At 49.7% G+C, this 24,708-nt stretch overlaps 2 protein-coding genes across 6 annotated transcripts in view; both read right to left on the bottom strand.

Moving 5' to 3' along the window:
• PHF2 (PHD finger protein 2) overlaps window positions 1-1,658 on the bottom strand; it is an 83,908-nt gene extending 82,250 nt beyond the window's left edge. For 2 of the 4 annotated variants that reach the window (XM_062619597.1, XM_062619596.1), the window contains exon 1: window positions 1,100-1,655. In XM_062619597.1, coding sequence (XP_062475581.1) covers window positions 1,100-1,197 — 98 coding nt within the window. In that variant the 5' untranslated portion in view covers window positions 1,198-1,655. Of the gene's footprint in view, window positions 1-1,099 lie in introns of all 4 variants that reach the window. The other 2 variants (XM_062619598.1, XM_062619594.1) reach the window with 2 other exon arrangements.
• A 13,461-nt stretch (window positions 1,659-15,119) lies between these two features.
• FAM120A (family with sequence similarity 120 member A) overlaps window positions 15,120-24,708 on the bottom strand; it is a 55,153-nt gene continuing 45,564 nt past the window's right edge. For both annotated transcript variants that reach the window (XM_062619583.1, XM_062619582.1), the window contains 3 exons: window positions 24,091-24,232; window positions 19,747-19,843; window positions 15,120-17,029 (listed from right to left, as the gene is read on the bottom strand). In XM_062619583.1, coding sequence (XP_062475567.1) covers window positions 16,718-17,029; window positions 19,747-19,843; window positions 24,091-24,232 — 551 coding nt within the window. In that variant the 3' untranslated portion in view covers window positions 15,120-16,717. The remainder of the gene's footprint in view (window positions 17,030-19,746; window positions 19,844-24,090; window positions 24,233-24,708) is intronic.

The following is a 24,708-nucleotide window of genomic DNA, read 5'->3' as shown; positions in this document are numbered from 1 at the left end:
AATAATAACAACCGCGCTCTGAAGTTGCGCCCGGCCGCCCCAACTCCAGCGCGGCCGCACGCCCATTGTCTGCCGCGCCGGCGCTCCCGAGGGCGGTTTGGGGGGAAACGAGCCGAAAAGGAGAGTCCTCGCCCCGGCCCGCCCCTCTCCGGATCCCACTCCCCCGCCGCCCCTTCCCCACCGCCCGGCGGCCGCCGCCGCTACAGCAGGCCCCGGCCTCGGCGGGCAGGGCCGGCGGCGGTGGTCGGGGGCAGCCGCCCCCCGCGAAGGGCCGCCGGGTCGCGGGGGAGATGCCGGCGGGGGGGGAGGGTGCCCTGCCCGGGCTCCGGGGCGGGCTCTGGCCGCGCGGGGTCTGCCCGGCCCGGCCCTCCCCGCCTCAGGGCAGGCGCTCGCCCCGCCCGGCCCCGGTTTCGCCTCGCCCGCCGCCCCTCCGCTGGAGCTGGGCCCCGCTGCGCTCTGCTCAGCCCTCGGCCCGCCCCGCCAAGGGTTAAGCCGCAGGGCTGGCGGCGATGGAAGCCCTGTCAGCGGGGAAACACCCCGGCTGCCCCCCGCTCCGCCCCGCGCTCGCCACCCCGGGGAGCCGCGGAGCACCGGAGGGGGGTGGGGGGGTGCCCGGAATCCTCCCCGCGGCCCGGCCCGCCGCCCCGAAGCCCGCTGACACCGCGCCCGCCGCCCTCCCGGCCCGCACCGGGCCCCGTGCGGGACCCCGGCTGCGAGAGCCCGGCGCCGCGGTGCCATCGCCCGGGCGGGCGGAGGGAGCGTCCCCTCCCCGAGCAAGCACAAAGCCCCCCCCCCCCCCCCCGCCCCGGTGACACCGGAGCCCCGCTCATGGCTGGGGGAAAAGGGGAGGGGGGGGGGGGGCTTTGTGCGGGGAATCCCGCAAAATTGACAAAACACACACAAAAAAATATCTCCAGCGGGGGAGAGCGGTGGGAGCCGGGCAGTGGCTCCTCCTCCTGCTCCTGCTCTCCAAAAAGGCCTGTTGGAAAACTGCACACGGCGGCGGCTCCGCGCCCCGCGCTGCCCGGCGAGAAACGGCGGCGAAGGGCGGCGGGAGCGCGGCGGACGCGGGGGGAAAGGCCCGATGCCTTTGTGTTACCTGCCATGGAACCAGTCCTTGCAGGCGTCGCACTCGATCATGAAGCGGGTTACGTCGTAGGGCAGCCTACAGATGCAATAGACGGGCACCGTCGCCATGTTAGCTCCCTCCCGAGCGCGGCGGGGCGCCCGGCGGAGCGGGACTGGCGGCGGCTGCTGCGCGGGGCCGCCTCGGCTGCTGCTCCCGCCGAGCGCCGGCGAGGGCGCCGAGCCCGGGCGCGGAGGGAAGGAGGAGAAGGAGGGGGGGGGGGGGGGCTGGAGAGTGGGAGGAGGGGGAGAAAACAAAATAAAGAGATAAAAAATATCCGATAATGCAGGTACGGCTCCTCAAGGGCGGGCGGGCGCTGCCAGGAAAACAACAATGCCGCCGGGCTCCCCAAAGTTTGGCTGCATGGCTCCTTCGGCTCCGCGAGCGCCGGCCGGGCCGGGGCTTTTTGTTGTTGTTGTTGTTAAATGATTCTTATTCAAAATGTTTGGCGAAATGCGCTCCGTGGCGTGCCCCCTGGTGACAGTACAGTACCGAGCTCCTCATCAACACCCGAAATGTGGCCCTTGCCTCGTAATGTCCTTACGTCAGCTGCCAGCACCGCCGCCTTTCCTCCGCCGCCGGGGCTCGGCGGGCGCCGGGGGCTCGGGGTGTCCGGGCGGGTTTACACCCCGAAGCGCGGGGGTGCATGAGGAGAGCGGGCCAGGCGCGGCTCTGCCCCCGGGCTGGGGGCCGGCGGAGGGGGGACTCCAAAGGTCGTTATCGGGGTGATGCTACCGGGGCGATGCCAAAAGTGTGCCCGCAAAAGCGAAGCGCAGGAGCCCTCCCTCGTCGAAGGACGAGCCACCGCGGGGCAGGGACGCTGGAAAGTAGCTGTAAGTACGGTGCTGCCCCGCCGGCAGCAATAACGCCTGGGGCTGGGGTCCCGGTGGTAACGGCGGGCACGGGCCTGCGAATGCGCACGGGTGCTGATTTTCGTTGAGAAATAAAAATAATGACCTTCGGTTTAGTTGGTAGAATCGTGTTGCTCCTGTTAAAGTTACTCACCTCTGCCCGCAGCAGCCCTTCCACCACTGCAAGCAGGGCTGCTGCCCTAAAGGGGGTGAAAATAAGAGCATCGCAGAATGGGTTGGGTTGGAAGGCTCCTTAAAGCTCCTCCAGCTCCAACCCCTGCCACAGGCAGGGACCCCTTCCACTGGAGCAGCTTGCTCCAAGCCCCTGTGTCCAACCTGGCCTTGAACACTGCCAGGGATGGGGCAGCCACAGCTTCTCTGTGCACCCTGTGCCAGCGCCTCAGCACCCTCACAGGGAAGAGCTTCTGCCTAAGAGCTCATCTCAGTCTCCCCTCTGGCAGGTTAAAGCCATTCCCCTTGCCCTGTCCCTACAGGCCCTTGTGGAAAGTAAAACAAATAAATCCTTGTAAAAAATAAATCCCTCATGCCTATGAAGGACCAAAGCAGGAGGATACTGCCTGTGTGCTGCAAGGGACATGGAGACATGTAACATCCATGTACCCCGAACCTCCCAACCCCACAGACACCAGCTTCCTCTCAGATGGAGATGGCACAGCAGCAGCAGCAGAAAAAAGAGGAACCCTCAAGTTCTTCTGCATTGAGATGGAGGATGCAGAACCTTGGTCCCCCTCAACAGTGAGATGCTGAAGGTGGTTAAAGTGATAGTCCTGTGGGGTGTTTAGGGGACCGGTGTCCCAGGGGTGTTCGGTACCACTGGCACGCTTCCCTGAGAAGTGCTAGAGCTTCCTTCAAAGTACAAACAAATGGAATCCCAACCAAGGTGTGATTTTAATTCCACTTACGCTGGATTCAGCATCTGGAATCCATCTCATTTGGAAACCTATTTATCTTAGAGCCAAAAATAAAGATGGACATTTCTCTTCTTTCATCAGTCCACAGAAGTCCTCTGAAATCACATGTGGAGGACAAGGGAAATTACAGGGGGCAAATAACACCACTTGTATGATTTTCTATAGAGAGAAGGCCATCATCAGTGTGGCAGAACCTGTCTGGACAACTGGAGAGCGACTGCCCGAGTTCTTTCCCGTGCCCACTGAATTGACCTGCCCTAGAGGTGACTTCCAGCCAGTGTGGGCACAGAGCTGCGCTTGGAGCCGTGTCAGAAGTGGCACACTCTGGCTCACCATGGGTGTTTCTGAGATGGAGGTGACATTTCTGGCATAGCTCAAGGTGTGGTAGTGCAGCAGGAAGATCACAGCCCTGCTTTCCGCACCGTGACTCAGTTGTTTTGAATGGCTCAGGATGCACAAAGGGGCCTATTTTCTTCATCGTGCTGAGTGGCGTTAGCATCTGCTCGCTCAAAATGAGACCTCTTGTACGTTTAAATTGATCTAGCATGGTTTTAATTGCTTTGAGCTTCAACCAGCAAGTTGAAGAGCAAGTCTAGGGAGTAAAACAGGATAAGGAGGAAAGGCTTGGGAACCATCATGGGAGCTGCACACACCTTTACAGTCTGCTCACTGCTCGTCAATGCCATCTACCAGCACCTCTCAGCGCGGGTTTAAAGAGAGCTTTCAGTGGTTTGATGCCCTTTGGTACAGGGCAGTCATGGGGAAATTTGTCTTCGTGCCTCTGCACAACCAAAATGCACCAAACCACAACTTGAGGCACTGCCTTCCCTTCATAAAACCAGTATTTTAAGGAGCGTGGAAATGCTTGCAAGCCTAACAGCTCATCCACACCATGTTCTGTGTCCAGTTCTCTCTCCCATTTGTTTTATGGGCTTTGATCACACCAAACCCCTGTGATCCGTGAAGAATTTCATCCTCATCGCCTTTCCTCAAGTCCCACCTACATCTCCATGAAAACAGCTGTGTTACCAAAGCACCACCCAAAATTCCAATGTCTTCAGTGAAGCTGCCGCTGAGCTGAACCTTCTTAATGCCACAGGGATTTTGGTGAACACAACAGAGGGTAGCCGGGACATACAAAGGTGTAGCCAGATGCTCCTCTGAGAAGGAGCTGTCATGGTTTTGTGCTCCCTGTGGTCCCGCGCTGCTCCTCAGGTGATGGTTACATCCAGCAGCAGAGCTGTGCTCACAGCATAGAATCATAGAATCATTAGGGTTGGAAAGGACCTTAAGATCATCAAGTTCCGACCCCCCTGCCATGGGCAGGGACACCTCACACTAAACCATGGCACCCAAGGCCTCGTTCGACCCGGTCTTGAACGCTGCCAGGAATGGAGCATTCACAACCTCCCTGGACAACCCATTCCAGTGCCTCACCACCCTAACAGGAAAGAATTTCCTGCTTAGATCCAATCTAAACCTCCCCTGTTTAAGTTTTAACCTGTTACCCCTTGTCCTGTCACTACAATCCCTAAAGAAGAGTCCCTCCCCAGCATCCCTATAGGCCCCCTTCAGATACTGGAAGGCTGCTATGAGGTCTCCATGAAGCCTTCTCTTCTCCAGGCTGAACAGCCCCATCTTTCTCAGCCTGTCTTCATATGGGAGGTGCTCCAGCCCCTGATCATCCTTGTGGCCTCCTCTGGACTTGTTCCAACAGTTCCATGTCCTTTTTATGTTGAGGACACCAGAACTGCACACAATGCTCCAGGTGAGGTCTCACAAGAGCAGAGCAGAGGGGCAGGATCACCTCCTTCGCCCTGCTGGTCACGCTCCTTTGGATGCAGCCCAGGATACGGTTGCTTTCTGGGCTGCGAGCGCACACTGAAGCCGGCTCATGTTCATTTTCTCATCAACCAACACCCCCAAGTCCTTCTCCACAGGGCTGCTCTGAATCTCTTCTTTGCCCAACCTGTAGCTGTGCCTGGGATTGCTCCGACCCATCAGGGTTTTTACTCCTGCAAAGTCAGTTGGGTTATCTAAAGTTGTGCTGGAAGACGCCAGAGCCAACATTGCACAGAATGAGTTATGGAAGACTCAGTGGCTCTCTTCTGGCAACTCGGACACCATACTAATAATGTTAGTAGGGATTAGCAGATTAAGAAACTAATTGGTGATGTTGTCTCATTGTCTTGACTTCTCCATGTATGTTTCCATCTAGAAGCCATGCAAGGAGGGTGGCTTGGCTGCTCTTGGGCAAGGAGGAGTGACTGGTGAGGCTGAGATGCCTCAGCAAAGCATACTTTGATAATCAAATTATGGTTTTTAGATTTTGAAGTGGGTTTTTAATACATGCTTTTAAACCAACTGGAAAAAAACACAAACCAGCAGCATAGGCCAAAATAGACCCCTGGAGAACATCTGCACAGCAAACACAGGCCTTGCAGGCAGCTGAGCCTTCACATGGGCACTGGGAGCCCAGAGGCCACGTTGCACAAAGGGACCTGCTGCTGCCTGGGAGGTCCTGGATGGGGGGCTTTGGGGGCATTTAGATGACTCGGGAGCAGATGTCTCACCAACAGTGACATCCTCAGGTGGGCACTTGGGAAGAGCCTGCATCTGCTCCTTTGCTTTGAGCAGCTCACAACACCGAGCCCTCAGGTCCCACTTCTGGTGTGGTGCTCAGGGAGGGCTCAGCCATGGTCAGCAGTGCAGGGGGAAGGATTCCCAGCATTTTTTGAGCTTCCCAGTTTTTCTTATGGTTTTATAGTGTTCTACCCATAGATTTCCTCTGCAGCGGTCTATACAAAGTCCTATTTTCTGATTCCCTGTAGCTCTAGACAAATTGTCGCTGTAGTTATTTCCATGCTACTGTAGAGAAGTAAACCAAGTTACCTTTTCTCCCCTTGGCTCTGTCTGCTCTATAAGTAAATGCTTGCAAGGAAGCCACCTATGAAACCAACCTTGACACACCAGGGATCACTGAGCTGCAGCAAGAGCGGGGTCAGTAGATGACCACCTACACCCCTTCCAGTTTTCCCCTCTGACACCAGAGTTCCTGTTGTTTGGACGCCACACCATACTGTCCCATTCTGGTTGGCACCAAGGGGTGAGCAGCACCTAGCAGCCCTTGGCTGTCCTACAGGAACAGTAAACGCACAGAAGTGGTGGTTCAAATGCAGTAACAAAACATCCAAATAAACCCAACACCCCAATGCAGGAGGAATACTGAGATGTGCAGTTGGGAACAAGGCTTTCGAGCATGTAAGCAGCATTTTTTATTTAAAATGGCTAAAGCCATGGAAGGAGACTGGTTTAAAAGGGCTTTTCATGTAGCAATGTTTAAAGACATAGTTAAATAATTTATTTTCTATTCTTAACTCTCAATGCAATTTGCATTCATCAGTCACATGTGCACCTTCTTGCTTAGCACTTCTCTCTTGCTTTGTATTTTGGCACACAATCCAGTGTCAGCTTCATTGGGCACCAGTGTCATACTGACATTGAAGTTCTGTGTTTAATGTTGGTCGCCAGAACCTGCACAAGGTACATAGACAAAAAACGGAGCTGTGACCATCAGGTGTCAGTGCAAATGGATCAGTCTCTCTTGTGAGATTTTACATTTTCAGATCTTTTATTCCGTTTTTTTGTAATAACTCAGCAAACTCATGGCATCCACCTGCACTGCTGTGTTGTAGCCACAGGGACACGTGTGGAGAGGAGGCACAGGAGGCGGCAGGAGCACAGGGCAGGAATCTGTCCTTGGGAAGCAGCCGGCAACACAGTAGGAAACAGTCAGTAACTCCACGCAGGCACCGGTTCCTCTTGGTGGGCATCAGGCAGTGCAATGTAGAGGTAAGCAAGCGGGCCAGAAGTCCTCTCTGCTAGTGGGCTCATAGTTTCTTCATGGTTCATCTTTGTCTTTATGTTTCCATTTATCCAGGGGAGAAAAGGACCAAGCATGGATGAGCCCAGGGGTGCTCCTCACACCAGATTGTTGCCCTGAGCAAGCAGCTGAAGGTGCAGTGCAGGTGGGGCTGAGCCTAAAAAATTGATGTGGCATTTAATCTTGACAGCGTGTCCTGTGCTGTTTGTTCCACAGCTGGGTGGGCAGTTGAACAGTCCTGTATTAGAACCTCAGGAGGCCTCGCAGCATCTCCAGGCTGTGCCCTGTGGCCTTTCAGGTCAGCAACAGCATCCATCAGTGGGTGCCTTCTGCAGGAAGCCGGCCTGGCTTTGGCACCCAGCACTGCCTCACAGAGGGACAATATTATATCATTATGTATATATATATCATACAATATCATATTGCCAAGATCTGGCAACCAAAGACTCCTACAACTTAATGACCACTGTGTACAGCAATATTTGTGAAGTGGGTTTTGCCTGTACGTAAAGCAGCAAGACCGCCGTCACATTTTTACCAAGCTCAGTGGCAGAAGCAAACGCTGATTTCAGCACCAGAAGTGATTCCATTAAACGTGGTCCTGAAGCTCAAAGCCCACAAGACAGGAGGGATCGTGCCAGCCACATCTTTTCACTCACCATTGCTATGAGTGCCCCAGGGCTCTGCTGGGGCTGGTCCCAGTTCGGATGGTGGCTGTGGTCAGGGAGCACTGAGTGGCACAGTGCTGTTACTTTGGGAGTCCTCCCTGTGCGTCCACCACAGCACTGGCTGGTTTGGAGGGAGCTCTGTGGAGACCCTCAGGCCTGTTGGGGTCCACCCCTTGGTCTCCTTAACCCACAGGAGCACCAACACTTGCTTGGGGTGGCACCCAGGGAACATCTGGTGATCGGAGACCAGCATCCTCTGCAGCTGCAGCACCCAGAGCCTTTTGGTGCACAGATGTTACTGAATCAGCCTTACTTTGTGCGAGGTGCACCAGGGCTCTAAAGCATACGTATGTGCTCCAGGAGTTGTGCTGTTTCCCACCATGGGCATTGTACTGTCATAGAATCATACAATCCCAGACTGGTCTGGTTTGGAAGGGACCTTAAAGCTCATCCAGTTCCAACCCTCTGCCATGGGCAGGGACACCTTTGGTAGAGCAGGTTGCTCCAAGTCCTATCCAACCCAGCCTTACCTTCATCACTCGCTGTGTGTGCGAGTTTCATACACGTGGGAAGAGCACCAGTGCTCAGGGAGTGTTTTGATAGAGGTTGCGGGGAAAGAAAAAAGCCCAGGAAGCCGTGTACCCGTGTACAAGTGCCACTCTCCTGACTCCACTGCCCATCACCACCAGCTCCTCCCCATAGGCACAAGCAGGTTAGGCTCGGCAGCCCTCTTCAGGCCCTGTGAGCAAGTGAAACGTCTGAAGCATCCCTTTCACATTCATTTACATGAAAAATGCTAAAGCACCAAGATGCGATATTCCAGCACATCCCTCTCATGCCATCTGCAATTCTTGCTGCTTTCTTAAGTCCTGGTTAAACTCTTCTGTGCAAGCAGTGCACGGCACTGTGAGTCCGGGCCAGCAGGTACAGCACCTGCCAGCAGAGCAGAACCACATCCACCACCAGTGGAGGAGCCAGCAGCAAGGGGCTGCCCCAGCACAGGCAGAGGAGCTGGGAGCAGCCCCGATGAGGAAACCCCCTCAAAACCACCTTGCTGGGAGAGCAGCAGTGACCCCTCTGCTCCAAGGCCCCGCTTCTTCCCCTCCCGCTGCACCCAACATCGGCAACCCCAACATGCACCGGAGTCCCCAAGAACAGCCGAGTGAAGGCAAAGTGAAAAGCAGAGCACAGTCCCCAGGCAGGGCTGCAGAACAGAAGTGACTGGTAGAAAGAAGGGGAAAATATAATAGAATCATGGAACGGTTTGTAAAGATCATCCAGTTCCAACCCCAGGGTTGCACTCAGAAAATTCGTGAGTTGCTTCCCACTGCACCTTGAATCCTGGGTTCAGCTCTGGGCCCCTCACTACAAGAGACATTGAGGTGCTGGAGGGGGGCCAGAGAAGGGCACTGGAGCTGGTGCAGGGCCTGGAGCACAAGTGTGATGGAGAACGGCTGAGGGACCTGGGGGGTTCAGTCTGGAGAAGAGAAGGCTCAGGGGGACCTGATGGCTCCCTACAAGTGCCTGACAGGAGGATGGAGCCAGGAGGGGCTGGGCTCTGCTCTCAAGGAACAAGGGATGGGACAAGAGGAAACGGCCTCAAGCTGCCCCAGGGCAGGTTTAGATGGAGCTGAGGAACAATTCCTGCCCCAGAGGGTGCTCAGGCATTGGAACAGGGCAGGGCTGCAGTCACCGTCCCTGCAAGTGCCATGGGTTAGTGGTGGCCTTGGCAGTGCTGGGGAACAATTGGACTGGATGAGCCTTTTCCAACCCAGTTGATTTTGTGATTCTATGGTTCTATGCCAGGGTAAGCAGCTCCCAGGGAAGCCAGGACAACTGGGATGGTGGCATGCACCAGGAATCCGGTTCACCCTATAGCTGTCTTCACGTTCAAATATGCTATTATTTATTATTATCAATATGTTTAATTTTCCCATGAATAATCTGTTATTATAACAAAATACATTAATATGTCTTAACATGTGTTTTAATAATCCTTTCTCTTACAGTTGGTTCATGAAGTGAGCCCTGCCAGGCTGCTCATCACTGCATCGGAGGACCAGGAGTCACTGACCAGGTACCAGGGCTGAGATGCAGTGAGGAGAACAACTATGAGAAGAGAATCAGTTGCAGCCTCTGGAAATCAGCACTTGGTCGCCACATCTGGGAGGGAAATGGCATGTTCTGAGGGGAGGGAAATTCCAGGCTCTGGTCTGGTCAATGGCTTTCAGAAAATGCTATTTAAAAGCAGCTTTTGGCCACAGTCACTCAGGAGATGTGGCCACTCATCTCATCGTGTGCCCACAGGAGAGCAGATGTGGTGTCTCATGCAAAATGCTCTCTATAAACGTATGAGCCATTTGTAAGGGGCTTCGTAACTTGGTGGGTGGACTTGCTTTGGGCTGGTTCCCACCCAGAGCACACTGTGCACAGGAGCTGCCATCCCGCACACAGCAGAGTTCGAGCAGGGCATTTCCTAGTCTGAAACTTCCTAAAGGAGGAAAGTGAATCTAAGTGAAGCAGGATTAACCGTCAGACCAACATGGCTGACACAAAGCAAAGGGATGTTTGCACTGATGAGGTTCGCTAGAAAGAACTGTTGTGAAACTGAAGCTGAAAGGAACGCAAATCCCACTGCTGAGACCTCACCCCAGACACAACCTCCGTGCACCCACTGAAAAGGCAGATGGAAACCAGGTGTCACCTGCACACCTCCAGCCCAGCAGCAGCGAACCGGGCATCTGCGGGCCAGGGCTCCTGCCCTCATCCTCTGCAGGAGGCTCTGGGCACTCATGGGTGCTGTGTCTCCAGGGTGGAAACCCTGGTAGCCGCCTGGCTCCAACACCAATCATGCAGCACCCTGTCAGCTTGTCCTCTACTCCTATCCCCTCCCATCCCATAGCACCCCATCCAAACCCATCCTGTCCCATCCCATCTCCTCCCCTCCCATCCCGTCCCACCCCATCCCAGCCCTGCAGTGCCACTCACACAGGTCCTTGTTCCTTTCTCTCTGTTCAGCTCTTTGCCTGTGTCCTTCACGCTCTGCGCTCAGCAGCTGCCCCCAGCAGATGCTCCATACACCAGATAGTGGGTCCCTAAATGTGGTGTTTCATTACAAACACCGTAACAGAGCCACTGTGAGTTAAGCTGAAGTTGTCAGCACTTCATGACAATCCTGCCCAGCTTTTACCTCATGTCTCTGGTTTTACCCTTCACTTGTGGTTTTGTAAACTGCTGGATTAGTTCCCATCGGCACATGTGAACAGTTGTGATTTCAACCAGGGCACACCTTCAGTCAGCCCACAAAATAGACTGGTGAGCCCCCAGGCCCAAATGCCAAACCACACAGACTGCAATCCCATGGTACTGTCAGAAATACACCTTTTCCTGCCCAACCCCCCGAATCCTCCTGGCATCAGCATCCTGCACTTGGGTATTAAGGGCCCAATATTTAGCTCTTACCTGCTGCTTCGCCATGAGAAAGCAAAGCCTCTCGGAAGAGGCTCAGGAGCCTCTCGCTCTCCTGTGCCTGGTCCAAGGAGAGGGACAAGGACCCTGTGCCACAGAGGGGCCATGTGTTTGTCCTCAGCTGGTGCATGCTGCATACTCTGCGCTTCCCTGCATCCCCTTCTGCCACTGCAACCCCTTCTGCTGCTGCACCCCATTGTGCCATGGCAGCCCCTCCTGCCCCTGCATCCCCTCCTGCCCCTGCATCCCCTCCTGCCCCTGCATCCCCTCCTGCCCCTGCATCCCCTCCTGCCCCTACATCCCCTCCTGCCCCTGCATCCCCTCCTGCCCCTATATCCCCTCCTGCCCCTGCATCCCCTCCTGCCCATTCATCCCCTCCTGCCCATTCATCCCCCCTGTAGCTGCAGCCCCTCCTGCCACAGGCTGGGCTGGGGCTGGGCAGGCTGGAGGAGCACGGGCTCGGGGGTCAGGTCAAGGTCTATGATGTCGAGGCACGAATGAGGGCCAGGGAGCAGCCAAGCACTGGGGGGAAACCCGCGGCCCCTCTGCGTCTGGAGGAGGTCACTGCAGAGCAGCCACGGGCACTCACAATGGCCCAGAGGAATGGAGGGTGCAGCCCCCGCAGCTCATCAGACAAGCAGTAAAAAGGGGTCACAAACAACCCCCAGGCTCGGGGCAGCAGCCACAGGAATTACACGCTCTGCATGGGCACTGCCACTGGCTTAGCTGAAGTTATCAAGCAGATTTAAAACACGCTGTCTTTTAGGTAATGACTAACACAAAACCACCTCTTTTTATTACCTGTAGTACCCCGGTTAGAGATGGGGTACCGAATCCTGCAAGCCCAGCCCGAGGGTTCCGGTGGCCACGGGGTGCATCCCTGCCGTCACCCCGCAGAGCTGGCGCGGTTGGGGGATGGACATCCCCTTGGCAGAGGGCACCAGCGGGACACTGGAAACCGTCCTGCTGCACCCCACCGCGGGACCCCTGCCTCCGGGCACAGCGGTACCCGGCGGGAGCCGGGCGAGGGGCAGCGGGTGCGGATCCCACCTCACCCCAGGGCTCTTCACCGGCTCTGAGCTGTCCGCACGCGGCTCGTTCTGCGGGCTTGGGTGGGTGGCCCAGACCCGCGCTGAGCTGCACCGGCCCCAGCTCCCCCTGCCGCCGGGGCATCGCGCTCCTAAGCTCGGACCGCGCCGCACAACGCGCCCACGGCCCCGCTCCCGGCAGCGCAGGACGGCGGCTGCGCTGCCCCCTTCCCGCCCGCGCTGCCCCCCGCGGGCTCCATCCTGCGCCACCGCAACCCCCTGGTGCCGGGGCAGGAGCAGCGCGGGGCCCCGAGGCTCTCCCCCCGCCGGGCTCCCCGGCGCGGGCCACGGCGCAGCCGCCGCCCGAAACGGCTCGGACGTAAAATGGTGGCGGCGCGGGCGGGCCGCGGTGGGAGGGTCCGGATCGCGCCGGCCTCGTCCCGCTCCGCCCCCGGCGCTGGACACCGGGAGCCAGAACAGCACCGCCCCGAGCGCTGCGGGACGGGGACGCGGGGACCGGCCCGGCTGAGCCGCAGGACGCTGAGGATCGGGGGTAAAACCAGCACCGGAGGGGAGTGACTGCGGCAGGCCCGGACTGCGGAGAGCTGCTGGCAACGGTTAACCAGGGAGGGCAGCCCAGGGAGGAGCGCTGATGCTGCAGCTGCCAGGAGCAGGGCTCTGCCTTCCGTTATGTGTTCTTGCTCTTACTCTGTCCTTCCCTGTGAGGGTGCTGAGGCGCTGGCACAGGGTGCCCAGAGAAGCTGTGGCTGCCCCATCCCTGGCAGTGTTCAAGGCCAGGTTGGACACAGGGGCTTGGAGCAAGCTGCTCCAGTGGAAGGGGTCCCTGCCTGTGGCAGGGGTTGGAGCCGGAGGAGCTTTAAGGTCCCTTCCCACCCAAACCAGGCTGGGATTCTGGGATCTGTTCTGTTCCAAAAGCCATAATCTTTCTTACCGGTTTTCCCTTTAAAAATAAAAATGCTCAGCTCTTGCAGAGCCCTCTGGCCATTATAAATACCAGTAAGAGCCCGAGCGCCCACCCTTGGGCACCTACTCCAGCCCCTGCACGGCGAGGAGCTGGCTTTGGCCTCCAACCTTGCTGCCTGAGACCCGTCCCCGGGTCAGTGACCGGAAGCCTTCAGGCACCCTGCTCCCCAGGAGCCGCCCCGTGCAGCCCCCAGCATCCCGGCCCCTGCACGGACCAGCAGCGGATGGAGGGGACCACGACCAAAGCACAGCCCAGCAGCAACACCCTGCGCGGTGCTGGTGTCCAACAGCCACTCACAGCACTGTGCCGGGAGAGGCCTGTCCACACATGGGGGACGTGATCATAAAACATTAACTAGTTTAATTAACACCTTAGAAAGGTCCCTGTCGCACAGTGCACTACAAAGCCTCCTTACTGATGTACAATCTCAGGTGGGAAAGGCATTCTTTGTAAGCCAGCCCAGGCAAAACCTGTCATTCCATACGATCACTCATCCCAGAGGCAGTGGAACTCTGGAAGAGGACTAACGTTACTTCCAAATGCATCCTATTTCCTACAGGAAGCTGCTGAGGGCAGGAGAAAGGACAGGCAGCCCTGTGCTTGCTCCCCAAAGATGCTGATTCACAGAACATCAGCCAATGCCTGCCAGATCCTGAGCAGCCCCCAGTACCCAACACTGCACCCACCAGGCCCCGGCACCACAAACACCAGAGCTGGTGCTGGTTCTGGGTTTGACACCGATGTTCTCAGTCAGGGAACCACGGAGCTCTGGGACGTCCCCACGGCTGCTTCCACTGGCACTGAGCAACAGGCTCGTCCTATCCCAACCCAGCTCCTGCCCAGGCGCTGGGCTCAGCCTCTGCACCACGGCAGGGTTTAATGGGCCATGATGCAAACACATGCTCCAGGCCAGGCACACACGTCACGCAAGCCAAACCTTTCCACCCTAGCTTCTGGGAAAGGTAAATGCAGCACCTCCCATCTGGAGTGATGAACTAGTTAACGTACGCTCACATCCTCGTTTCAGTCACCCCTCCGTGCACCGCTTACCATTTAACTGCCCATGTTAAAACCCCCCAGCACAGTTACAGTGAGGAAAGAAGCCGTGACGCGATGCTCGCATGAGGTGGCACCCTGGTGAAACCTCCCATGCGTGTTTGTGCCCACACTTTCTGTCCCATTCCAGTGACCCCACTATGGCAGAGGTAACACGGCTGGGAAAGAACGTAACTGGTACCTTGAGCCTTCAACCACAAGAGGTTGGAGGATACTTCCAGAAGAGACAAGCTCTAACCTGGGGCAAGTAACACTGCATCAGAGTAGGGAGGAAGGAACACATCCCACCAGCATCCAATAGTGAGATCTCCCCACAGCTGCCATGCACGTGCACAACTGCTCACACCTCTGCAGCTCCTTTGGCTGCAGGACAGAACACAACCCATCACCATCATGTGGTGCGACACACCACATCCACCCTCAGAGTGTGGACATGGCATCACCACTCCTGTAGATAAATCAGGCAATCAATCCACTCAGGGTGAGCCTGGTTCTAACAGGGCACTAGAGCACAGATGAACGTTAGGATAGAGAGGAGTCAGGAGAAGAATGCCCAGAGCAAAAGGCTCTCCTGATTATTAACCAAGTTGGATGGGGCTTGGAGCAACCTGCTATAGTGGAAGGTGTCCCTGCCCGGTGGGGGGCTGGAACTTAGATGAACTTTAAGGTCCCTTCCAACCCAACCCATTCTGTGATTCTGATTCCTTCACGTGTCAGTATAATCTGTGATGTAGAGAAAAATCCTGCACAACAGAATAACCTGTTCTCAGCTACAAGGAGCTCAGATACGGGCATCACCACTCACCCTGTGTTTCAAACCCTGTGAGTTGGTCTTTTACTTCTTTAAACAACCATCCCTTTTCTTTCTTTCTTATTTGCACCTTATTCATCATCTCGCATCTGACCATGGACATCTGGAGTAGCTGCATAGAATGAAAAAGACCAAGTGCTGCTCCGACCTGGTGCTGTACCCCTGTGGTGTGCAGAGGCCGGGGTCTCCTTCTCTGTCTTTGAGAGGACATCACGCAGGCTGCCAACTCAAATCACTTCATTTGGGCATAGGAAAACTTTTATTTACAACATGTTAATTAAAAAAATAGTTGACAAAAAAGGCATACAGTATTTTATACTAAAAGAATAAAGATTTTTATTAAGCACTGTAAGTTGCATTCAATAGCCTTCAAATACACCACACCACAATCCATCTACAACCAATCAAACCCAACAGTAGTTCATTCTTGCACAATCCATGAGTTGGGGCAGAACTCCCTTCAACTTACATTAAGATACCTACTTAGCTCTTGCGGGTAGGGAATGGGGAATTACACCTCATTTCTGATCACTAATGTGTGATGAAGAGCATCAGGAGAATTATATGAAAACGAATATAAAGAAATGATTCTGATTTTGAAGTTACATTAAGTTTGGAAACACTAACAAAAACATCAAAATGATACAGGTATATTTGCTTATACTAAATCCTTGATGGGAAAGTTCTCAAGAACAAGCCATTTGTTTCCTGCTACAGAAGGGGGGTACTTTTTTTTTTCTTTTTGAAGATCAAAGCTTTTTTTTTTTTGTTTTTCACAGAATTTCATCTTTGCTAATATGAAGGCATAAAACAGCAACAGAGAACAGGGATGCATACAGCAGTGAGTACACAGGGAACGCTGATATCCAAACGGCTAGATAATCTTTTTTTTTTTTTAAAGTTTTAGAATAAATGCAACAGAGGTCAATAATCACAAAATTTTAAGGTTAGAGCAAGATCAGTCAATGACTAAACATAGTTAACATCTTTTATAGGACTATTACTGATTATTAGCTTTTTTTGTTTTGCAAATGGGCACAGTACTTGTAAGAATGGAAGAAAGAGGACAATAACATGCATAATATTAACTACACACTTTAAAAATGATGAACCATGCAGAAGTTTAGCTCAAATAGTAGTACTAATGGTCTACGTCTGATTCAAAACCACATAGTTCATTGATCACGGATGCATGGTATTAGTCACAAAAAGTTTCAGAACACATTGTGTTTGTTTTGAAAGGTCATTTGCATCTTCTATGATTTCAAGTTTAGCTCCATTTAACTTGCTTGTAAAGTATGTATGATGTCTATTTAAAATCAGCAGAACTGCAGTATTACGCTATAATTTTTCGTTTCGATAGTTTGCACATTTTAACACAAAAGAACCACGTCAACGGTGATGAAATTTAAGAAAGAAAAAACTGTGGTTGTGCCTTTTTCCCCCCATAATCATGAAATCAAAGCCTTAAAGAAAGCTTTATTGTGACACAGTAATGCAAAATCAAATATAATGGCATACATATGGTGCCAAGTACTAAAAATTATATTTTAAGCTATATATACTTAAAGACTGCCAAAATTTGTTTTCTTTATATTTCAAAAAACAAAACTACAAGCTTTTGTCATAACCAGTTTAAACTTTATGTATACTTCATTTTAAGTGCGGGAGTCAAATGCTCTTCATTCTCTTCCTTTTTTTGTTTTATTGTAGCATTTTGACTACAACTGGTTAAAACTAAAAATGTGTTGTTTAAATCTCTGACATCAAAGAGGGATCCGAATTTCCAAAGTCCTCATTTTTCTCTTACGGAAAGGAAAAAATGTACGTAACTGTAGGCTCTCTTTCTTTCCAGATATTCCTAATCCTGACCCTTCCCAACATCCTTCACCCTCTATAAAAAATAAGTTTACTCTTCTTTTTTTAAGACAGTGGCCTCAAGAGTATCATCTTTATGGCAAACACTGTCTGCATTTAGTGCATTTAAGTGAGGATTTGTATTGCACATTTTAGAGTCATTACTCAAGGCACTTTCAGACTGATTGGAAGCCCTGATGTCTCCTGTATTCCCATTCATCTGGGAAGCTGGTTTTTCCTCATTCACAACTCCATTTTCAGCCAGGGATCCATCTGAAGACACAATTGAGGATTTAGATTCCTCTGTTTTTGACTTAAGTTCTTTGGCTACTTCTTCTGCTGAAGCAGCATAAGGAGGTTTGCCCTATTTTTTAAAAAAAGAAGAAAATTACTGGAGAACCACTGCTGGAGATTCACAATCTGTTACAACGACACTAGCAATAGGCAGCATGCAGTGTGCACAGTATCACAAGCCAATACCAGTATTATGGACTGCTGAAATAAGAAGAGGCGTTCCAAATGAACAGCACAGCGCAGATGAGGAGGGAGCTTCCCCTCTGGCTGTGCCCTGAGATGCTCCTGTGGTAGAAAGCCCTTTCTAACTTGGATGCTGCAGTTATTTCCCAATGTAAGAGCTACATAAATGTCTGGAAACACCCAAACTGAGAATCAATATACAGCTTAACTCTGCTTCTTGGTTCATACACATTATAATTTAATTGTATGATTACATGTTATTCAAATACAAACCAAAACTTTTTTCAGACATTCTCTGAAGTCCAGAAGTACCATGCAGTATTACCTGTACTGGTCTATATGCTTCTGAGGTGAGGGAAGTGACTTCACATGAAAAGCATATAGTAGAATCTTACAAGACTGAGTATACCAATAAAAACCAGATTTATGCAGCATTAGAACATGTGTTTAGGTTTTAAACATCTGCAACAACAAATCTTAGCGTTCCAGAAACATAACAGGCTTTAAACAACACAGCAAGATAAGTAGGTTGGGCTGCTCAGAAGCAACAAACTTATCTGTCACGCTGTTAACAAAGTCAAGTGCTAAGAAATGGCTTAGAATATGAACATCTTATACACCTTAAACAATAAAAGTTTCATAGTGTAATCATCTTCATTTTTACCTACTAGAAACAGCACAGTTAGCACTTTCTTGAATTGCTGAATGATTTTGTAGGTGAATAAGATCTAAGAACTGCTGCTGCATCAGGGCCACAACCCTTGTTACCCAGAAAACCACAAAAAATGCAGTAACATTGCATAGGTGTATGACTGGCATATGGAGGACAATGAATGCTCATCACATGTATGTAAATGAACTTCTTTCTGGGCTTTACTGAGATTTAGATTAGATACATAGTTTTGTTTCTTTCTGGATCAAGAGTGAAAGGTCTCATCTCATAAAAAGTAGCATCTCTTATGTCTGATAAAGACAAAATGCTTATTTCTGTCACATTCTCCAACCTTTCTTTGTACCTCATAATGAGTGTCAGCAAAGCCACCATGGGGAGGCTTTTGGTGTAGGTTCATGTGTATGAATCTGGCCCTGCACAGGCACTCAGTCCCTAATGCCTGGCCTGTGTGACAGTCAGGTGACTGCTGCCCGTTAGTCTTAACTGGGTATCAAAATCTACTTGTTGTGTATTAGGTTTCCCAAGTCCTCCCTGCCACATGCATTTTAATTCACCTTTTCTCTCCTCCTGTAAAAAGAACATTACACTAGAGTGCAGTGACTTGATGACTAAAATCCAATGAAGCTCAGGACCAGTCAACACAAAATGTCATTTTTCTTTCTTCTATCACAGGCACAGTTTAGACCCAGAGCCTTGTGATCACAAGTATTTACCTATCATTAATAAAAATGTGAATACCCAAACTTCTTGACTGTCTGTTGAGACTGTATAACATCAACCTACGGATACTATCTGAACTACACTTATATATATAAACCTGTAGTGAACCCAGAGTATTTGGGATCTCCTTTCCAGGGCTTCCTCTGTTTCATAGGTTAAGGTACTTGGACTTAGATACTATATAGTTTATGTAGTGGTTTCTCTTCTATTTAAAGTAAAAGAAGTAAAGCTTCAAATACATAGATACATTTGTAGATGTTTATAATCTGCGTACATAGAAAATTAACAAGGAAGAGAAGTATTTGAATTTTTACACTTAGACCATAACAAGTTTTACTTTAAGTCAGTAGTTGCGCTTCTTTTTCCACTGGACAATATTCCCTCTTTTACTGTCTGAATACCTGCAAACACTTCCCTCCTCTTATATCCTAATGTCTCTGTGACAAATTGCACATCCATATGATACTGTCAAAATCTCTACCTATTTACTACCCACTCATACATGGAGTCCATTGGGACTTGCATCAACATTCAAAACTGCTCAGCAGCAGGAACAATGGAAAAGAGAGGAAAACATAACCCTGAAGTAACTGGCATTTAACACAGAACAGCAGCTTGCTTCAGCTATATTTAAAGGATCTATGGAAAAGACAAAAACCATGATCCACAGAGGCTTCATACATTGTCACTGAAAATAAAACCATGTGCTCGTGGGGGCAAAGACTGCTCTGTTATTTCCTAGGAGTCTAGAGTAAGTTCTTATATTTGGAGCCATGCAGCTGCAAAGACCTTTCTACCCCTAGTAGTTCTTCTTCATGAGGCTGGACCACGGTTCCAGAAAAAAAACACCTGGGAAGAGTGGGGGCAGGAAGAGAAATGGCTCATATGTTTCACCTCTGTATTTCTCCCATTTTTCTAAATTCTCTTCTACTCCCATGGCTGGTTAGAGCTGTGGAGGCACAACTTTTGCATCAAAACACATTTTTCCATGTCTGTCTTTATAACCAAAGTTAGCTTATAACTGAGATGCAACACTAGCCTGTCCTCCATCACTGGTCATGCAGCTTACAGCTTCAAAACGTAGGCAAGATCATTGTCAGAAACACACTATCTTTTCAAGTTGTGCTTGTCAATATTAGCTGGTCTGGAAGTCCACACCATACTAGCCTGTAAACTAGAGTGTTCTGAAGTCAGGCACATGGCTTTATTACCTGAATTGCTCCCTGGCTTTTATAACCTCTCCCATAGTACCTTCCGCCTCTTCCAAAAGTTCTTATCACTGGAGTGGAAATAACTCCTCTAGGACGCCTGTAAGTCGTGAGAAAAAGGAAGAAAGAAAAAGACACATCAGCTTTGTTTAAAACTAATTTAAATTTTATTCTGCTGGAAGATTTTTTCCCCTAGCTTTACTGTCTTAGTGACTAACATTTAAAGCATCAATATGACTAATTCAGAATTACAGGGTTCCACTGCTTGCAAGCCTATGAAACCAAACAAGCCTTTTGCTTTTGTAGCAATAAAACTACTATTTCTATATTTCACTTCTAGAAAACAAATAAGTATTTTCCAGCTTTGCAGAAACATTCCCAAAGTGTCAAATTACCCTTACAGTGCTTTAGAAACAGAGCTCAAAATACTTTCACCTTAAAACCAGACATGAGCAATTTGAACCACTTATAAGGCCATTTCTCCCATTTAGTAACACTTCCCATGTATAAACATGCTAGACAGATGGAATCGGATAGAAGAATGGAGGGCAAAATACAAAACTGCTTCAGTTTTGATGTGAGAATATGAAATTATCCTAGAACCTGAGGGAAAAAATGAGGCTTCAGCCATATCTGACATGTAGCAATTTATCAAGTTTGGATGCTTTCAAACAGAGGCTTCCAACCAGGACACATTAGGGGCTGGCTTTTTTATTTGATTCAATAAAGATTACATTAGATCAAAACCAACTTTCACTCAGCTAACACTATTTTAATGCCATCAATTGCAAACCCTCAAATTCCTTATCATTATGTCAAGGACTGCTTCTCACCTCAGGATTCTTTTTGTTTTCTCTCCTAGAAACACAAGATTCCTTTCTTTTGCTACAAATCCTGTCGGCAGTGCTCCTACTTCCTCTGCTGCTGTGCTGCCAAACCTACGTTCTGCTGACCTGACCTAGCGGGGCTCTGAGCCATGCAAGTCCTTTCACACACGCTGGAAATTCCCACATTGAACAACAGAAAATTAAAGACTGGATTTAAAAGCAACGGCAAAGAATAAAGAGGAAAAGAGCTGAATTTTCTACGGGAGTAACTCACTACATTTTTTCCGACGACTGTAACAGGGCTTACCTATCCCATCTGCCATGTTTCTACAAGGTGGAAACGTGCCCTTCAAGGAGCTGAGTAAGATCAATATTTTTCCAACTGAGAAGATCACACTAAATAAATTGATGGATTGAAGCCAATAAAAAGTGCCTGGGATAATTTTACACAGTAACAACACCACCCAAGCTCAGTGCTGCATGAGACAATGGTGTAAACAAGCCTGAGGTGATGCCCTCTGCTAAACTAGACAAAACCCAAGACAGCAGCGCAAGGACCACATGATAAACTGTTTCCCAGTACTGTTCTTCACTAGGACACAGCATCTGCCAAGACAGTCCTAATATTCAGAATGCCTGTCTTTAGACAGGACAATAACATCAGTGTTTTCCTACTAGGTTTTATCTTCAGTATCAACTGACACAACAAAGAGATAAGCTGCCTGCAGTAGTTTTTCTGTCTTTGACAAATATAGTAACTCTACATGCAAAGAAATTACTATTTGGTGGAGAAAAGATCTGGCATTGACAGCTTTTCTGTCTTTTTGAGGTGACAACTTGCACCCAAACCTAACTGGGTCCAAAGACAGTACCTCCAACATATTTCCTCTAACTCGAAAGCTAATATTGGAGAATAGTATTTCTCTGTTGGAAAGGTAATTGCAGGAGCAGTAACCTGTAACTCAGTGATCTGACTGCTTCCTAAGTAAGGAGGGCTCTCAATTTAGGACTTGTTAGTTCCTAGCTACTGATGCTTTGCATATATTCATGTATTTGCTTCTTCAGAAAAATGGAAGAACTGCTACTTCGTGGAGGAAGCCAATGGTATGTACAAATGTGAGCCAGCTCTGAGCCTGAAGGTGTCTCCAGCTCATCACTCAGCACACCTCAGTCAGACACCAGCCTGAGCATTGTAAATTACCCATTTTCCACAAACACTACTGCAGCCAATGCATTTCACTGGAGAGAGACAGCTCTACAGTAAGCCAGATTCTTCTGTTCATGCATCTTCATGAAAAACAGAAGTTATCAGCACACACTAACCTAAATTGTAAAAAAAAATGTTATTTCTTCCACTGAAACTGAGGAGTAAGATTACAATGCCCAAAGGAGCCTGGTGCCTCATCACACACCTCAGCTTATGCCCCTGGCTCTCCTCCTGTGGCTCTGGAAGAGCAGAGGTCTCCCATGGATCAGCATGGCTAGCTGACAGCTGTCTGAAGCATCTAAACCAACACTAGATGTTTATGTTATGGCAGCTGAATTTCATTCTAAGAATAAAATGTTCCTACCTAAATTTGCTCCCCTCAGAGTGTCAGCTCTGCTCTTACATCAATGCTTTTTGCTGCTGCAGAACCTCTTAAATCTTTGTTCCTGCTGTTCTTGCCTCTTCCCTTCCCCACACCAGCAGCTCTCACTTCTTCCTGTGCTCCCATTCTCCCAGAGCTTAACATCCAAGCATTTCCTCCCTCAGTCCAACCAGACAGGTATTCCAACAGTTCTTTTGACTTGAGCTTTATAGAGCACATTTGATTAAATTAATGGATAGAGAGGAATTCGTACTGCTCAGACTTACTCTTTCAGACTGCTGCTTCCTAGCTCAAGATGGTATAAATACACCTACTTTATTCCTTGAATATCTTTAAAGACAGACATAATGTATAAATCACATTACTTTGGGATGGTCTCCTCCAATATATATAACCTTAATTAAAGATGGTAAGACAGCTCTGTAAGGCACAGAACAATTATGCCTATGGAAAAAATATAAACTTAAAAGCAAAGGACTAGATATGTTTATAACAAAGTATTTGTTTTTCAGAAGTACTGTGTACCTGTAATTTCAGCTGTAGTGAAATCAAGTGGAAGAGCTGAAGAAATAAAATATTCTTTTAAGCACATCTACCATCATGACTGTAGCAGAGAACTATTAAACCTTGAAATGTCCTTCAGGTGTTTTCTGCTGCACAGGAGAATTACATAATGAAGTCCTTAAAAATGTTCAGAATAAATTTTAATAAATGATCTACTGGGAGAAAGAAAGTAATGGGAGTGCTATGACAGTTTTGATGGGGTATAATGTATTTATTGATTTCATGTAAGAGAAACCTCCCAAGTAATTTCCTCATTGAATCATAGAATAGTTAGGGTTGGAAAGGACCTTAAGATCACCAAGATCCAACCTCCCAGCCATGGGCAGGGACACCTCACACTAAACCTCCTAACCCAAGGCTCTGTCCAACCTGGCCTTGAACACTGCCAGGGATGGAGCATTCACAGCTTTCCCGGACAACCCATTCCAGTGCCTCACAACCCTTACAGTAAAGAACTTCTTCCTTATATTCAATCTAAACTTCCCCTGTTTAAGTTTTAACCCGTTACCCCTTGTCCTATCACTACAGTCCCTAATGAAGAGTCCCTCTCCAGCATCCCTATAGCCCCCCTTCAGATACTGGAAGGCTGCTATGAGGCCTCCATGCAGCTTCTCTTCTCCAGGCTGAACAGCCCCAGCTTCCTCACCCTGTCTTCATACGGGAGGTGCTCCAGTCCCTGATCATCCTCGTGGCCTCCTCTGGACTTGTTCCAACAGTTCCATGTCCTTTTTATGTTGAGGACACCAGAACTGCACACAATGCTCCAGGTGAGGTCTCACAAGAGCAGAGTAGAGGGGCAGGATCACCTCCTTCGACCTGCTGGTCACGCTCCTTTTGATGCAGCCCAGGATACGGTTGCTTTCTGGGCTGCAAGCGCACACTGAAGCCGGCTCATGTTCATTTTCTCATCGACCAACACCCCCAAGTCTTTCTCCACAGGGCTGCTCTGAATCTCTTCTCCACCCAACCTGTAGCTGTGCCTGGGACTGCCCCGACCCGGGTGTAGGACCTTGCACTTGTCATGGTTGAACTTTGTTAAGGTTGGCACCAGCCCACCTCACAAACACAATCTAGTGTGTGTGTACCTATCTATATATGTCTATACCTATACATCAGAGTATGAATTTTATTTGCACATAAAAATGCTTATACTCATCTGAATAACTCATTAAAAAACATCTTAAAAGTGATATAAATGATTTTCTTGAATATTCTGTGGGTATAATTTGCCTAATGTGGTCTAAAATGTGTTGCATGCGATTTCGAATGCCCCCAACTTTTCCCTGTTTTATTCCCCCCTCACACCACCATCACCTCCCCCCCCCGGCTCATTCAGTGATAACTGGAAGGTAGAAGACTGCACTTACCCTCTGGCTGGTCCTCCCACAGAAACAACCTGCAGAGGAAATGGCCCTCTACCCCCTCGTCCACGTCTGCTTCCAGCCCAATGGCCGACCACAGTGCCGGCAATTTCAAGTTTCCCTCCCTGAGAAGGAATAGGTTGGACTCCTGCACATAAAAGCAAAACCAAACCTTGATCTTCACAATCATAACATTAAAGTTAGGAATGAATGAAAAACTGCTTTGCCCAGATTTTATCTCTTGTACAGTTTCTTCTGTTGAAATTGGGAGATAAATACTCTTTTTATGGTCTTTCAGAAGTAATATAACTCCAAGAGTCTTTCTTATCCCCCCCTTTATACTAATTCTGAAAAGAAAAGTGATCTTACACTTCAGGTTCAGTAATTAAAAATGTACTTTAGATAAGCATTAAGGAACTGAAGTGGGATTTTATGAGCTACCTGAAGATTACTCCTTTCCTGCATTCCTAATGAAGAAGTAACTTTTGCAGGTTTAAAGGCACTTTTTAGTGAATACCAAGTATCAGCATAAGACATGCAGATTATAATGGCTAGAAACAACTTACTAGGCAGAGTTATCTGTACTAAGTTGTTATGAAAATACAGCATTTAAACTATCTGGGT

The sequence above is a fragment of the Pezoporus occidentalis genome, unplaced genomic scaffold (assembly GCF_034315485.1).
Source record: "Pezoporus occidentalis ecotype Australia unplaced genomic scaffold, CSIRO_AGI_Poc_V1 ctg212, whole genome shotgun sequence".
Lineage (NCBI taxonomy): Eukaryota > Metazoa > Chordata > Aves > Psittaciformes > Psittacidae > Pezoporus > Pezoporus occidentalis.
Note: the sequence above shows the minus strand (reverse complement) of the source record. Positions and strands in the feature narration are given on the sequence as shown.